Source organism: Zosterops lateralis (assembly GCF_965231275.1).
Source record: "Zosterops lateralis genome assembly, chromosome: 3".
Taxonomy (NCBI): domain Eukaryota; kingdom Metazoa; phylum Chordata; class Aves; order Passeriformes; family Zosteropidae; genus Zosterops; species Zosterops lateralis.
The window spans coordinates 67,831,823-67,847,301 of record NC_139764.1 but is presented as its reverse complement, the minus strand read 5'-3'; the positions used below and the strand labels follow the sequence as shown (position 1 = coordinate 67,847,301).

The window sequence follows — 15,479 nt, the reverse complement described above, 5'->3', positions numbered from 1 at the left end:
AGCTTTCTACAGTGCTCACTGTCCATCACATTGTTCCATCTCATTATTCCATTCACTATTGCTCTATCCAGACCAACCTTTTCCTTTTAATGAAAAAAAAAAAGAAAGGTAAAATCTAGTATTCTCCCTGACAGCAAAGCTGAACTGGGAAATCTCCCTGATGTGACACAGCAAACTTCAAAACTTTTTTTTTTTTTTTTTATCACCTACACTGTGAGAGAAGAGCCACTATACAGAGAGCGCATTTTAAACCCTTTGAGAATTCAGAAAGACCAACATTCCAACATTGTACCAACTGGATGTTACAGCTGTATAAACACTGGAAACTTCCAAGATAGTGTCATGATTTTCTGTGGGGTGGCATTATTGGGCAAGTCAAGCATAAGACTACTTTAACTTTGATCAATTGTCATATTCTGTAGCAGTTCATATGCTAGGGTTTCTTTACGTTTCTTGCCAGATATTCTTCATCTCCAAAGAACTAATAAAAAGTAACCCAAAAGACTTGGTACAGAAAAGCTGTATGTAAGAAAAGATTAAATTGATGGAAAAGGCCTTGAAGTCATGCAGCTTGAGCAGGTCAGAGTCTTCTCTTCATGAACCTTTTATGTAACCTGATCTTGAACACATCCTTGGGATATATTGATACCATTCACATTTAATGATTTTCTGCCAAGATTAGCTAGTCCTTTTGTTTGTTTCTTCTAAAAAAACATTCATAATTTGCAATAGTAATGTACCACATGTGGTACTTGCTTCATTAAATTCTGCTAAGTTTAAACACTTCATAGATACAAGCAGTCTTAATTGGTCTTCATCCTCTACACTGTCCACAGTAGTCAACCTAATACAAATTTTAGGTGTAACTATGGGGAAAAAGTCCTTCTCTAGAGCCATTTAAGGTTTTCCATTTATGATCCTTAAAAATTAATGATTATTACATCTGTTTCAAATATATTCCAAGTAACACATATTACTCCTCAGGAGTGGGCACTAACAGAACAGAGCTTAAAACAGACAGGTAGTATTTTTCAAGTACAGTATATTATTCTTCTAATGCACATCATCTGCCTCTAGCACTAAAGGAGCTTCTTATAATGTTATATAAAAATTTCATTATAAATAAAACTTCTTTTAAAATCAAGCACCACAATAAGTGGCAAAAATTATCCAACAATTAATTCTCTCCTCTTCCCTCTACTAATGATCAAGACAATGAGTGGCCTCATCCCTCCTGAGCCAAAGCTAAAACTATTGAAGTTATCCATTTGTTATGTCCCAGACCCACTGAAAACTGGGACACAAAGGTCCTACAGAGTTGCACTGGGTACTAAATGTTTTCCCATTTGATGTCTTGGGAGGATACTAACAAGTTTACCAGAGTTACACAACCATTCATGTAAAGATGGTTCTGTTTCCTACAGCCTCTTCTACTGTCCTTAGGCTTCAGGACTAATCTGTGGTAGAAGGTTTTTACCATCTGTTGGGCTGTGTTGTTTTGTTGATGTTCTCCTCTGCCCCCAAGATTTACAGATTGTTCACTTTCCCTAAGTTTATACTGGACCCCAGTGCAAGCCAGTTTTTCTCCCTGGCTCTGGAAAGAGGGGTGGGAGTGACCCTTAACCACGCAACTTCCTTGGGTTCCATTCAAACCTGCCTGTTCTCCACTGAAATATCCTTCCACTATGACAATACTTCTCGAGTACTACGTAATTTTATGAAAAGAAAAAAACCCCAGCCTTTCATGGGTGGACACTAGGGATTGGTAAACAGACTTCCCATACAAATGCCTGTGTGCACAGATTATTAAAATATTTGTATGGCTGTCTATGTCCCAGTTTTAAAACCTGGGACTCCAATAGCTTTATAGGTCAGCTGAGAAAATCCTGCGTGTCCTGCTCTACTTTAGCACTGTAGCCAAGAAGCAAGAACAAAGGGATGCTGTTTCAATGATAGGGCTTATTAAGCAGACAAATGCTCATGTATTCTTTCATTTCTATGGCACAATAATCTCATTTCTGTATTTCTTTAAGAAACAGTATTTCTGTATTCATTTCTGTATTTCTTTCTTGGAAACATTCTTTAAGAATAGTATGACCACTTAAGACAGTAAGACAATTTATTAAGCAATAGCTTTGACTCATAAAATGAAACATCTTTTCCCATGCATATTAACCAACACTTTTCATTCAACACAGGACAGAATCCAAGATTAAATACATCTTAACTATATCCAAGAAAAGAAATAAATAAACAATCTCTTAGTCTCATAGAATTCCTTAATAAAATTCTCTTAAAGAAATCAAGTAGACTTGGAAAACATCTATTTAGGTGCAATCAATCTGAGGAATTCACCATTAGTGAGGTTTAGCATAATAGCACCAGTACTCAACCAAAGTGCTTTTTTCCTGTGTTGTTTTGAACACAAAGTCTACACTCTTGGACACATGTGAATGCTGGCAAAGGCAGTGAAGAGCAGAAGGATAAACAGCAGAATACAGCTTCCCTGAACCTGCCAAGGGCTAATGAGACAACCAGGGTACCCAAGAACTAGACAGCAAGGCCTTAACCCAAACAGGGCTTTTCAGGCCACCTCTAAGAGTTACAGCATTTACTTAAGGTCCTCCAAAACTTTCCAGTCAAGGCAAGGACATCAAACACACCAATGGACTGGAAATCTAAAATGGGGCTGTACAGGCAAATGTGTCTAATTCTTTCAAATAGCTATCAATTGGTCTAAAAGATATAACCTCTATTAAAAAAAAAAAAATCTTATTCTAGACTTACCTGGAATTTTTATATACAAGAGTCTAGGAGCACAGAGATAGCACAGAAAAAGAGTTTATTAATTTTTATGCTAGTTTTAGCATTAGAAATGAGATTTAAGAAAATAATTTATCCTTAAACAGGGATTTCTTTGGTCTGTTAAGGTGAACAGAGCACGCCTGTCACGTATGTTCCGTTATCACACATATACACAAGGGATAGACCTTTCCATTCATACATTAAGATCCCCAATTTTTATATGCTTTATTTAAACTTTAGTCAGCAAAACAGAAGGTTGAGGAAGTGGTTACCAGCCTTTTAAATTTGACACCTTCTATGAAGAACTGAGAATGGGGTCAAACATTTACATGTGACAGGCTTTTCAAGGAGAAGCAAAAAATGGTGTCAGTGGGTTAAGGGTCAGAAATTTGCTTCCACTCTTTGATGTTAGGCAATGTTGACCAATTTTTAAGAAACAGCATCTCAACAGACCTTGACTGAAGAATAACTTACACTTATAAAGCCTCAAAGATGACTGTGGTGCAGACAGAAACTACACCTCCCCCTAATCTGAGGGATGTTCACAGCCAGCCAACCATGTCTCTAAGAACAATGTTTTATTTCAAAAGTGCATCATCTTCTGTGCCATGATGTAATGTCAAGATAATTCAAAACTTTTAACTGTAAAACCATACTAACTTGAATTGATAATGAAATCCACCATCCTTTTTTTTTCTACCTCTATGCCTTCATCCCAGCATTACAAACTAAGCTTCCATCTTCTCATGTTTGCACTAACAATTTGATTAATTTCAATAAATACAATCCTAAGCATTTTAAAGTATCTTAACTGAAATTCTGAGTTCATTTAAATCAATTGTCATTTTCTGAAGTGCTTTAATAGGCCAGGCTTTCATCATTCTCTCTTAACAGAGGCATTCAAGGTTATCAAAGTATTTTATTTTTCCACTTAAATTTCTACTCTGCTGTGTATCATTAAATGAAGATCCCGGATTATATGATTTCAGACTTCTGCTATGCATTAGATACATTATCTAGCTTGCACCATTAGACTAAAATTACTGTGCTAAGCTTGACAACACAATGCAAGGAGTGGCAACAAATCCAGAGGCTCTAAGTAGTTCTTTCATGCAGCAAAAATATGATTTCAAACAGCAAAATCCTGTAAAACAACTTAATCCTTAGTTTACAGAACTTCACATCCAAGAATTTGGAAATTCCAGGTTTATGGTTCTATATAAAACCTTTTATTTAAATTGTGCAGATTCCTGAAGACAGGAATCATCAACACTGAAATCTTACCAACAATTTTAACTCTGGAGCACAAGAATTTTATTTTTGCCAGCATTGGAACCTTGAGAACTAAACCTTAACCAACATTATATTGCTTTTGCAAGGATTTTCAGTGGCTGTCTTCTGAAAGACTCTCCTCCCCCTCTCTGTCCCCCAAATCTTATGTACTACATTTTCACCAACAATTCTTTAACTCCTTATTTGTGCCTCCAAGACTTCTGTATAAACCAGATTATCTACACATTAGCTAGCAGTACAGCAGCTAAGTTTCTCGGGAGCATAGAGTGATGGTTGCATGAATGCAGAATAGAGTGACAGTTCCATCTTCTCTCTCCTCCTCTCTCAGGTCCTCCAGAACCTGGGGTTGCTCCAGCCTCACGTGGTGTCATTTCAGGACAAGGAATTAGGTCACTAGGACAAGTGCTTAGTTCTGGCATGGAAAGGGTGTTACAGTCTTGCTTTTTCCCTAATCCTAAATCTTTAGATGGTTGGAGATGGCAGAGGAACATTATGACAACTGCAGCACCTCCAAGATTTAGTAAAGAACCTACTGCTACTTTTGTTTCAGGAACAGCCATGCTTATACCTCCAAGGGTCCAAAAGGTACCCTAGCAAGCTGTCAAGCTCTTCATGGAAACAAGAGTAAAAAAAAAAAAAATAGCCTTTCAGGGAAAACTCTTCCAAAGTCTGAAGAATATAATGGGCGATAAAAGGCAGCTTTGTATCTTCAGGGCTACTTTCCACTATCAAATATCAAACTGCAGCAAGGAAAGGACATATGAAAACTAATTGCAAAGGTGACTAATCTCTCTTATTCTGCAAAGTATTAGGCAGGTCTAATACAAACATTGTTACTATTTCCCCCTATAATGATGACAGAATTAAGAACAGGCAAGATTAGCCACTGCGTGATAAAACAGTATTTACAAAGCTTTTCAGGTAAGATGCACAGCTCTGCTTTTCATAAAATCATATGAAAAAAAATAGTGACAATAGCAAATATGAAAGCAGTACATATTCTTTGAAAGGGAAATATACTTTTTTCCTAATTAAATGCAAATATTTTAATAAAACAGCTTTTTTTGTACACCATGAAGGTCTTTGCAGGTTAACTCTATGCTACCTAAAGAGGAACAGTGAGTTTGTTATCTGTTGTGTCCTCTCACTTGGCTTATGTCTTTAACTATTACAACTTTTTAATAGATCCAATATGTCAGCACCTTCAGAGCTAACATAAGGTGAGCAGAAGCCCTGCTATCTGGTAGGTTGAGTTATAACAAGGAACATCTGTGAAGAATACTTTCTTGGAACAAGAATACAAGAAGTGTTCTTGTTCCAATTCACAAGCCATGACAGTCTTTTCTAAAAGTTACCAAAGCTTTTGATGCCTACTTTATTTCTGTCAACAGAGAAGAATGCACATGAAGAAACCTCTCAGACAGTAGCACTGAAGAGGCATCTTTGTCCTTCCAAACACAGTTTTTTACATTACAATATCTTAACATGGCTGTTACTAAGGTTTTCAGCCTTACAGCTATTTCTAGTAAGGCACTGATAATAACTCCAATGTAATTATAAGCAACTCCATTGGATAATACATTAAATAAACTGGTGTGAAAAGTAATTCTGCTGTCAATCACAGTTACTGACAAGAAGTAAACTTGTGAAGCAATCACACCTGTCCTGAAAACCAGTCCTTCTACTCAATCAGTGCTGTAATGTTGAAAGTTTCAGTTGATATTGCTGAAGTAATTATGCCTGAAGATCAAACTGATGGATCAGTTAAAACAACTCCTCTGCACCAGAAGTATGCATCTTGTTAGGATAGTAGGCACTTGGTTTTCAGCCAAAATCAACTTCTAGGAGCCAACTTTTCAGATTTGGTAGCAAAAAGTGCACATTAAAAGCTACCATTACTGCACAGTACAGTGAGGGTAACATGTTTATGGAACCAACTTTCACAAGAAAAACTCCTGTCTTACTTCCCTAGGTAATCTTTGTTTAAAAAAATCTAAATCTTTTTTTAAACTGAGTTCATGGCATATGTTGCTCAGGAAGATTAGAGAATCAGCGTACTACTGCAAAACACTGTCTGGTAAAGGGCAAAGTCAGTGAGATACTAGGGAAGAAAAAGCTTGCCCATATGAGGCCCCGTGGTTATTAAGTTTGGAAGAACATAAAGCTGGTACTTGGAGGGGAAAACAGTTAGAAGAAAAAAAGACATGGAACTAAAACTATGACCAGTATGGAGGATTTTTGGCCCACAAATCATTGATGACTCTTGACGTACATGGGACTAAGTGTAGACAGATTTTTTGAAGGCACCTCTTGCTCAAAAGTGGGTTTTTATCACAGAGCTACTGCTATAAAGGATATTCTGCCTTCTGAGTATTTTTATATTATTTTTCCTGCTTTAAAATAAGCCATAGTAATCATCATGAAGCAGCAAATCTGCCAAAATTCTAAACAAAACGACAAAAGCATCCAGTATTTCCCTTCAAAAGTGTTGCAAGGAGAGAGAGTCATGAGAATACAAAAAGTATTGGGTGACCACTATGTGTATGTTTATGTACATATGTATGAGTACACTCTCAGACACATGTATGAGTATGTGGAAGTTTACAGGTTAATTTACCAACCAATCCAAATCAGGACAATTGGCAGACTGTAGTTGTGTTGAAGATCTAGTGCTTTTGTGTTCTTTCCGTTTTGTTTTTAATGTCCAGAATGTGTAAATCTGCAGTCAAGTTAACTGCAGATGCAAAGTGACATCCCAGGTTCTCAGACAAATAATCCATCCATTGAGTTAAAATAAAACAATTTACAGCATACTTGTACTGGAGTTCCCTATTATCCTTAACCAACATTATCTTCAGGACAATACTAATAAGTATGTCCTTATTTTATAGATAATGAAACAACACTTGGGATAGAATAAATTGAATGTCAACTACATACAACCCTTGGCACTGAATCAGTATTTAAAGCCAAGTCTTTTGAGACCCAGCTACTGTCCTAAGAAATGAAACTTAATCTGTCCCACATTACAGTACCTCCATTGGTTTTACACCAGCAGAGACAGGTCAGACGCACAGCACTGGTCCTATTCTTTTGACTATTAAACTACTACACACCTCTCAGACTCTTCAGAGTTGACAATGGCCACCAGATAATTTCCAGACTTAACATTTTGAGAAGCAAGAGTAATAGAGGTGTTAGAAGGTGGCAGGAACTACATCACAAAACAGTTAAAGTGTGCAACAATCCTGTAGACGATATTCCTTGAGTTGCTGTGGGCATCTCAAGCTTCCCAAAATACTAATACAGCTTTAAAATGTTCTAACTAGGTGATCTAATAATCCTTTATATAACTTTACATTTCTTAGAAAATGCTTTTCAATTTTTAATAAAAGAAGAAGCTTATTTTAGATATATTTTGCTATTTTAGAGAGCAAGAGGAAAAAAACAACAGTAAATCATCCAGTACCTGCAGTAACTAGATAAAAAGAGCAACAATTAATCCTTGGTATTAAAATATTTTGCCTCTCAGAAAAAGCATAATAATAACTTTGATAATCAAAATTAAGAAAATTTATCACATGCCAAAACAAGTTTACTGCAAAATATGATCTGAATCCAATTACTCCTCATGTTGTATAACATTTCCCAGGGCATGAACAAGGCTCCCTTCTCGGTGCTGCCTGAGTTTTTCTTTTCAGCACACAAATGAGTATTTTCCAAACCCTGCTAATTTAGTTTAGTTTTCTAGTTTTTTCACAACCCCTTCCTGAAATCACAACCTTTCACAAACAAGAATGTGAATTCCTATGCAACAAACAAATGCTGACTGACTATGGATTTGTTCTTCTTAATTATTTCTCATGGATGCTTAAAAGCAGTCCCCCTGCCCCTGTGATTCCACAGATGACGGGTGGGAACCTCCTCTGTACATTTTTCCTGAAGAGTTTTCAATCTTCTGGCTGATCCCACCTGGAATTTCTAGTTTACCAGATTTTCCAGATAGGTCTTATTGTTTTTCCTTCCAGCCCTCCCAGAACATGAGACCAAAAGAGCTTCAGGCATCTATCCAAGATTTCCAGAGGCCCCACAGGCTGGCCAGCATGCCAACAATCTGTGCATGCACAGTAGGGACATCTGATGCACTCGGAATGTGTGGGACTCACTGCATAGGAAATATGGAACACATATGCACATATTTCCATCCTAAATCCGACATAATACACCCCAGATAGTTCCCTCTCTTTTATTCCTGCATGAGGTCAAATGGAGTTGTTGAAACTCTGACTGATCCCAGCATTCATTATAAATTCATTCCCTCTGATACACCAAACATTCTCCCGTGACATTTGCTTTCAAAGGCATTTTGATATCTGTTTATACCTTTCATGCATTTCCAGTTTCTGTAGCTGCGTGGTAGTCTGGAAATAGAATGAGGTGACAGTGCACTACCCAGGCTTTGAGTTACAGTTTCTTTACACCTAAGTCTCATTTGGCCTGGTAAATGCCCAGCCATTTCTGACATTTCTGCTGACCTATAATTTAGACAAGTGCAAAAAGGTACCTAAGAAATGGAGATTTCTAAGGTTTCCAGATTTATTTTTTCACTATAAACAAGCCCATCCTTTTTTGGTACAGGACAGTGTTTTAGCCTTGCTTAATGGGTGGCTAAATGATCACTTTAAAGAATTCTTTTGTCAACAAAATCCAAACCATCTAAAATACTGTAAGTCATCTGATGCCATTTATCAAACATGCTATTGCTTTAATTAAGGCAAGTGGTAAAGAGAGGTTAGATAACATGGTTGTTTGATAGCACTGATAACTATACAAGCTGCAGCTTGATAAAAACAAGTCATAATTATGTTATTACCTCGATATGCTACAAGATACCGCAGAATGAATCATATTGGAGACTGCCACATGCTTTCTTAAAAACCTATGAAGAAAGAGTTCTTACTATTTGCTTTACCTACTAAAACATTCTTTTCTAATCTGATGTTCCCAGAGTGAAAAAAAAAAATCACTCTGATTAATGTCTCCTTTCAAGCTCAAAGTCAGCTTAACTTTTCCTTCATTTTACCACAGTAATTTCCTTTAGTTTCCTTAAAATTAAACTGCAGAAGTCTTTGCCCATACATGAAAGGAACACCGTACCTTGCCACTTAATTCAACTTCATTTCTTAAGTATCTTGAGAAGAAAGGCATTTTCTGTTGTGCTGAACTTTCTGGTTGTCCAGTAATTTTATTAAAGTTTCCATGATTGCAACCAGTTTACATTTTTGGAGCTTCTTCGTTTCACCTGAAGCTTGTTCAAGTTACTTCTATTTGCAAATTTTATGTCTTTGCTAAAGTTTACTGAAGTCTGATGAGCACAGAGGAACATATTCTATTTTTGAATTTTGATGCTGAAAATGCAGAAAACCTTCACAGGCTATAGTGAATTTAGTACAAATTCATATTGTAGTAATGGAATAGAGAACGAACTTTGGCTTCTACAACACCATTTTCCCAATTTGCATTCTCCTGGTTAGTTACTTGTAACTATGGTAGCAGATATTACATGAGAAACTTTTATTAACAAGTAGGGCTTACATTACAAACATGCACAATTCAGGAAATGAAGTATTACTTGCCATGAAACCATAACGTGGGTTTTTTATTATCCTTTTAACATGCAGAAAGCAAAAGCTATTGCTGTTTTTCAACAACAGTATTTTCCTGATTCCTGTATCTCTTTAAAACATGATGTTACATATATGATGAACAACTATCTGTTCTGCAAGGAAATAAATTAAAAGTAGAATATTTAATTAGTATGAAGAGACAAACTAAAAGGAAAAATATCACTGAAAATTCCCTCCTAAAATAATGAAATATGCTTACATATTGTTTTGTGTAACATATAGCACTTTCTAAACAGATGGTATTTACTCCAATTTTCTCTCAAAGTTAAACCCACAAAATGTAACTAAGATCAGGTCTAAAAATCAAAGACTAAAATCCTAAAGAAGTCAAAAGTCAAATTCTAATTTCAGTCTTTGATCTTGTATGAGAATTATTTACATGTAAGCAAGCACACCTGAAGGCTTTATTACAAGAATAAAACCAAATTGGACACTATAGTAAACAGTGTCCAGGATATTTTTAATACACTGCTAATAATTAAATTATCTATGAAACAAAGATAAGGATGAGAGCATTACATGTAGAATACAAAAAATACATTTAAAAAAATAATGAAATCAAGGACAAAGTCAGTAAAAACCCAAGCAAACATCTGAATCGTAGCAACTGTTGGATAATGTTAGGACACTGCTGAAGAGAACTGATGACAATGATTTCCTAGTAAATTCAAACAAAAATATTTCTCACGATGACAAAACTGGAAGCAAAAACTCTGCTCTTAGCCTTATATGTATTTACTAATCAATAAAAGTTATATATTATCCAAAAGACATGGGAAAATAGCTACAGAAAACAATTAGATATACTAAATTTGTCTTTTTTTCATAATTTGCTATATCTAATCAACTTTCTTCTAAATTATTGTTTCCAACTCAAGAGCAATTAAATGAGAATCATATTCAATTTCTGAGTTATTACTAAAAGCGATACACTAGACTTCCTGAGAATTATGTAATATTAAGAGATATTAAAATTGTATTTCTTGTGCAGAGATTTAAGACAAAGTTTTAAGAGTTGCATCCTTTGCCAAAAACATTAGCATTCCAGTTAAACTCTCACTAGCGTGCTTAACTCATTAAAATGGCCCTTTTTAAAGTGCACATAGTGCTAGAAGCAAAACACAAGTCTGGACTTAATAAACTGCATCACTACTGTCATTTTGTTACTCACTTCTTCCCTTTGCCTTAGAGCTGCACATAGATCAGCTCCATGTACCTTTTTTCTTTTCTCTTCTCTTCAATTGCACGGTCCTCTAATCCTTCAGTCAGCCTACAAATCTCAACTTGCAACTTTCCTTGTTTTCATTTCCGTATTTTTTATTTTGCTGCCCAAACTGTTTTGAGTGCCCTCAGCACTCTCACTGCATGCCAGGTACTACTATGTAACCATTCACACCCCTCCTGGGTGACTCATTGGTGTGATACAAGAAATAAAAGCCTCAGAAATAATAAACTACTAGCTAAACCAAACCTCTCCAACGTACCATCATCCTCTGAAGTTTCATAGGAGATTTTTGCCTGTGTTTTAGTATAGACTAGAGATCCCTCAGGGCAAGAACCAAGTTATTTACGACATAATTAAACAAACAACAGCATTATACTAATTCATCCTTCAAAGAGATACCCTGAGATAGTGGTACATATCGCTCACCCAAATCTCCAAACAATATGCCATCTATCAAAACCAGGTAGCTGTCAGTTGAGGTAACTTCCCCATACCACACACGCAGGTCACTCAGTAATCTGGTCCATTCACATCAGTGTTTTCCACTATGAACATAGGGCAATTTAAGTATCTAATTTACAGGTGTTTGAGGCAATCCTGTTGGTACTTTCTTTAAAACACTTCAGCAAACACAGACTTAGTAGTTAGTAGCCCAGTCTGGACAGTGGCAGATGTGATGCAGGCCCTCAGGGTCTGCTCCTGCCACTGTGGGGTCGTACCAGGATCATGCAGGGGACAAGGGGCATTACAAGGCTCCATCACCAGCTCCCACTGGAGCAAATCCCCTGGGATGCCTCTGTCTCAGCTTGTAAGAACCTTGGCTGTAAGAACCATGAAACAGTGGAGCAACAAAGGCAAGAAGCAGAGGTAACCAGCATGGTTAGAAGCTGGAGAACCTGCTCCAGGAGAGGAGACATGGGCTTGCTCAGACTGAAGAGCAATCTACGAGCAGCCCCCTCGGTACCTACACAGAGGTGACCATGATGATGGTGCAGTGATGATGGTCCCTGTTTCCTTTGCAGTTCAATATATAAACCAACCATGCAGCCAGGATACTTCCCATGCACCTCAAAGCTTTAATTCTCCAAACAGCTGGGCACTGAGGCTGACTGTCCTGGAAATTACCAGGGCAGAAAGAGCCTGGCTACCAGCACTTCCTGAACATGGAGTTTTGTAAGTCACCAGGAGCAAATGATCTGCTGATTATGCACAGCACAGGAGTCCAGCCTTCTGCTTATCAAGCCACACATTTTATCGAAGCATCTGGACATGTAACACCCTACAAGAATGCCACAGGTATTTCCCTTTTGAAAGTTTAAAACATTGCAAGATTTTTAAGCCAATATTAAGAAAACATAAATCAATTCAAAGGATATATTTTTGTTTTAAAACAAAAAAACCCTAGATATTTAAAATGTCTAGGTTATATTGAAAAATAAAAACACGGTCCCCAAAAAGTTTTAATCTTGATTAATCTTTTAGGGATGGAATAATCTGCTACTGCTTCAGTGACAAAAACCCCAAAACTAGCTAGTCAGCTGACCTCCCTATCTTATATTATAAGGCTACTATCCTTACAGAACTTGCAGGCAAACATCTTTCGTACAGGACAACTCACCAATGGCCTTTGTGTAATGTCTGGCCCCAAGTAACAGCTCTGGAGCTCTGTACCAGAATGTCACCACAACCGGATCCAAGTCTGCCAATGGCTTCAAAGGCGAGTTAAACAATCTTGCAAAACCCATATCGGCTGGGGAATGGGGAGAAAAAATGAGGAGAGTATTTAAATTTTAATACAAATAAATCAAAATTCAACAGTATTGTCAAAAACAATTACAGCAACAGCTCAAAAACATTAAAAATTAGAAATCAAAGTTTCTAACAAAACAAAAACTACTTAGAACAATACTGGACCAAATTTTTCTAAGGCTAAATTCCACTTACTTCATTCCTAAGATTATGAAGGATAACATGTGACATGTTTTCATCATGGTATTGTAAAACTTTACATAACACAGATGCCTGTTCATTTTTTAAAACTGTAACAGAAACTTGGTTAACTGAAGTCAACAGTAGTAGGTCTCTAATGTACATTTTCTCCTTTATTTTTATACATGCTTACAAAACTGTGAGTCCTTGTGACTGCTGTGTATTTACCCAAAGTGCAAAACTAAAATGACTGCAATGTAGATTGTTTTGCACTATTTTGCAAGGCATTCCTTCTACATGATTTGGAGGAATGAGCTCCAGATTCAGTCAGCATGGACTGTTATGAAGGTGTATTTAGGTGAAAACTAAGTATGCATTCTATAGAACTCTAAAATTCACATGAGAATAAGCATGGTAATTAACAGTAATAAATGCTAGATGGCAAATCACAAAATTTGGCATGCCATCAAACAAATGCATTTTAAACCCAATTCAAATCTGAAACTTTTCTTTTACACAAACTTGAGCATTGCCACATGATTTATTTAAAAAAGGTGATATCCACATCACTAAAACTGAGAAAGTAATTAGATTTTGGATAAAGATCATCACAGCTACATGTGTTACTCACCTTGACACCAAATAACTTTTGCATAACAAACCTTTGAACCTTTGGATCTCTACAAACATGTGCAGTAATGTTATTTATATAAAAATAATTTAAAAAAACAAATACAATTTATAAGTATCAATGATAATTTATGCTAACTAATCATAGTAGAAGTCAAAAGAACCCTGGTCATCACCACTGTTCTCTGTGCTTACTAATTTTTTGTTTCATACAGACACTTTTATGTCTCATCCAGTACCCTTGGCCAGTTTAGAAATGTCTAATAATATATTTGCAACTTCTTAAGTCTGTAAACTCTGTGAATGAGATTTAAAATTGAACTAGAGGTTGTAGATAGATACACTCAAAGAATACTGAAGATCTGTTTCTATCTTACACAGAAGATATATATTTTTATTACAGTAATCTCTTAGTGGCAGAAATAAGTTTTCCCAAAAAGTTTACCTATTTTGACTCTTCCTCTTTCAGGACCTTCACCCATTACCAGAATGTTTGCTGGTTTCTGGAAAACAAAAGCAGAATTTTTTGCTGATCAGCCTTTGATGATTAATTTTGAGAATAATAAAACTACATACGTTTATTTTATAATGAAAACATTTCTAGAAATATCCTTAGAAGTCTAAAATTACCACACCTTTATCTTGCTGACATTTGGATTTTATCTCTAGTTACCAATTTCACAATTAGAAAATTGAAATATACTTTGACATTTCACAGAATGAAATGCCATCTTTAACTAAATGTTCATTTCTATTGTTACTATAATAATTATATTCACTGGAGAGATTTTCCTCTAGAGGAAAGTTTTATATTAGGCTAACTCTTATACTACACATCAATAATCTGGCAAGAACACTTTTGCTGGTATAACTTATTTAAAGTGATGGCAAATATTAGTATGGAAATACATAGTTGAGACTCAGTTTTGTTTTCATCCTATATAACTACATTTTTAGAGCTGTGCTTGTTTTTAGTGTACAAATTACAAAAATCACATGGGCAAAAGCACTTTTTTTCCACAAAGTTGATTTCATGCTATAAGAATTCTCTTGAAACAGAAGTATTCACACACAGCAACATCCCAAAAGTTTTTGATAGTGCAGACAGCAGCTTTACAAGTAGAACAAAACCTTTATAGGCATTTTTTGCAATCTATTTGTTTGCAACCAGCTGTTTGTGAACACCACATAAAATCTGCACATGACATCACAGCAATTGTTCTACAATTAGGATCTAGGTTCCCTCACACATCAATAGTCATTCCTTGGAAGCTTTTGCCCTATTGTGTTAACAGCTGTAAAAAAGTTAAGAAGATTGAAAACATTAAGTGATTTGAATGAAGAGAGGCATAACAAAGCTTCAAAGCAGAATTTTTGGAATATTCATCCAAAAAATAATTATATTTAAATCCTTAATGCCTGCAGAGGGGTCTGTTCAAGCAGGATTTGTTCAAGAATCTGAAAAAGATGTCTAGAAAACCAATGTCAGAATCACACTTAAATTCTCAGTTCCTTGCCACTATTTACCTGAAATGAGACACTCAAACTAGGGTTACTGAATCGGCTCAAAATTACCCATCTTTAGCGTTTTTGAAAAAGCAAACTAACAACAAAAAAAAAGCACCCTACTTCACCTATTCTTTCTCCTTGCCCCTGGAAGCTGTTCTTCCCACCCCACACCCAGTGCTAACATTGTTTCTTCCCTGGCTCCAACCACTGCCTCTCTTTCCAGATGCCTCTTTTATTCTTCCCTTTTTAATCTGTAATTCTCAGTACCATCACTGACTTTTAATTCCCCAACATATACTGGAACCATTCAAGAGGCAATATGCACTCCCTTCTTGGAAAACATGAGCAATTTCAATGACCTTGAGCAAACACTCACCAGCAAGTCTAGGAAAGAGAAAGAT

The 15,479-nt window shown here is 36.1% G+C and overlaps 1 protein-coding gene across 3 annotated transcripts in view; it reads right to left on the bottom strand.

Annotated features, from left to right (window-relative positions):
- CDK19 (cyclin dependent kinase 19) overlaps positions 1-15,479 on the bottom strand; it is a 118,665-nt gene that overhangs the window by 20,129 nt on the left and 83,057 nt on the right. For all 3 annotated transcript variants that reach the window (XM_083857488.1, XM_083857487.1, XM_083857489.1), the window contains exons 5-6: positions 14,015-14,072; positions 12,629-12,760 (exon numbers count right to left, since the gene is read on the bottom strand). In XM_083857488.1, the coding sequence (XP_083713614.1) occupies positions 12,629-12,760; positions 14,015-14,072 (190 nt within the window). The remainder of the gene's footprint in view (positions 1-12,628; positions 12,761-14,014; positions 14,073-15,479) is intronic.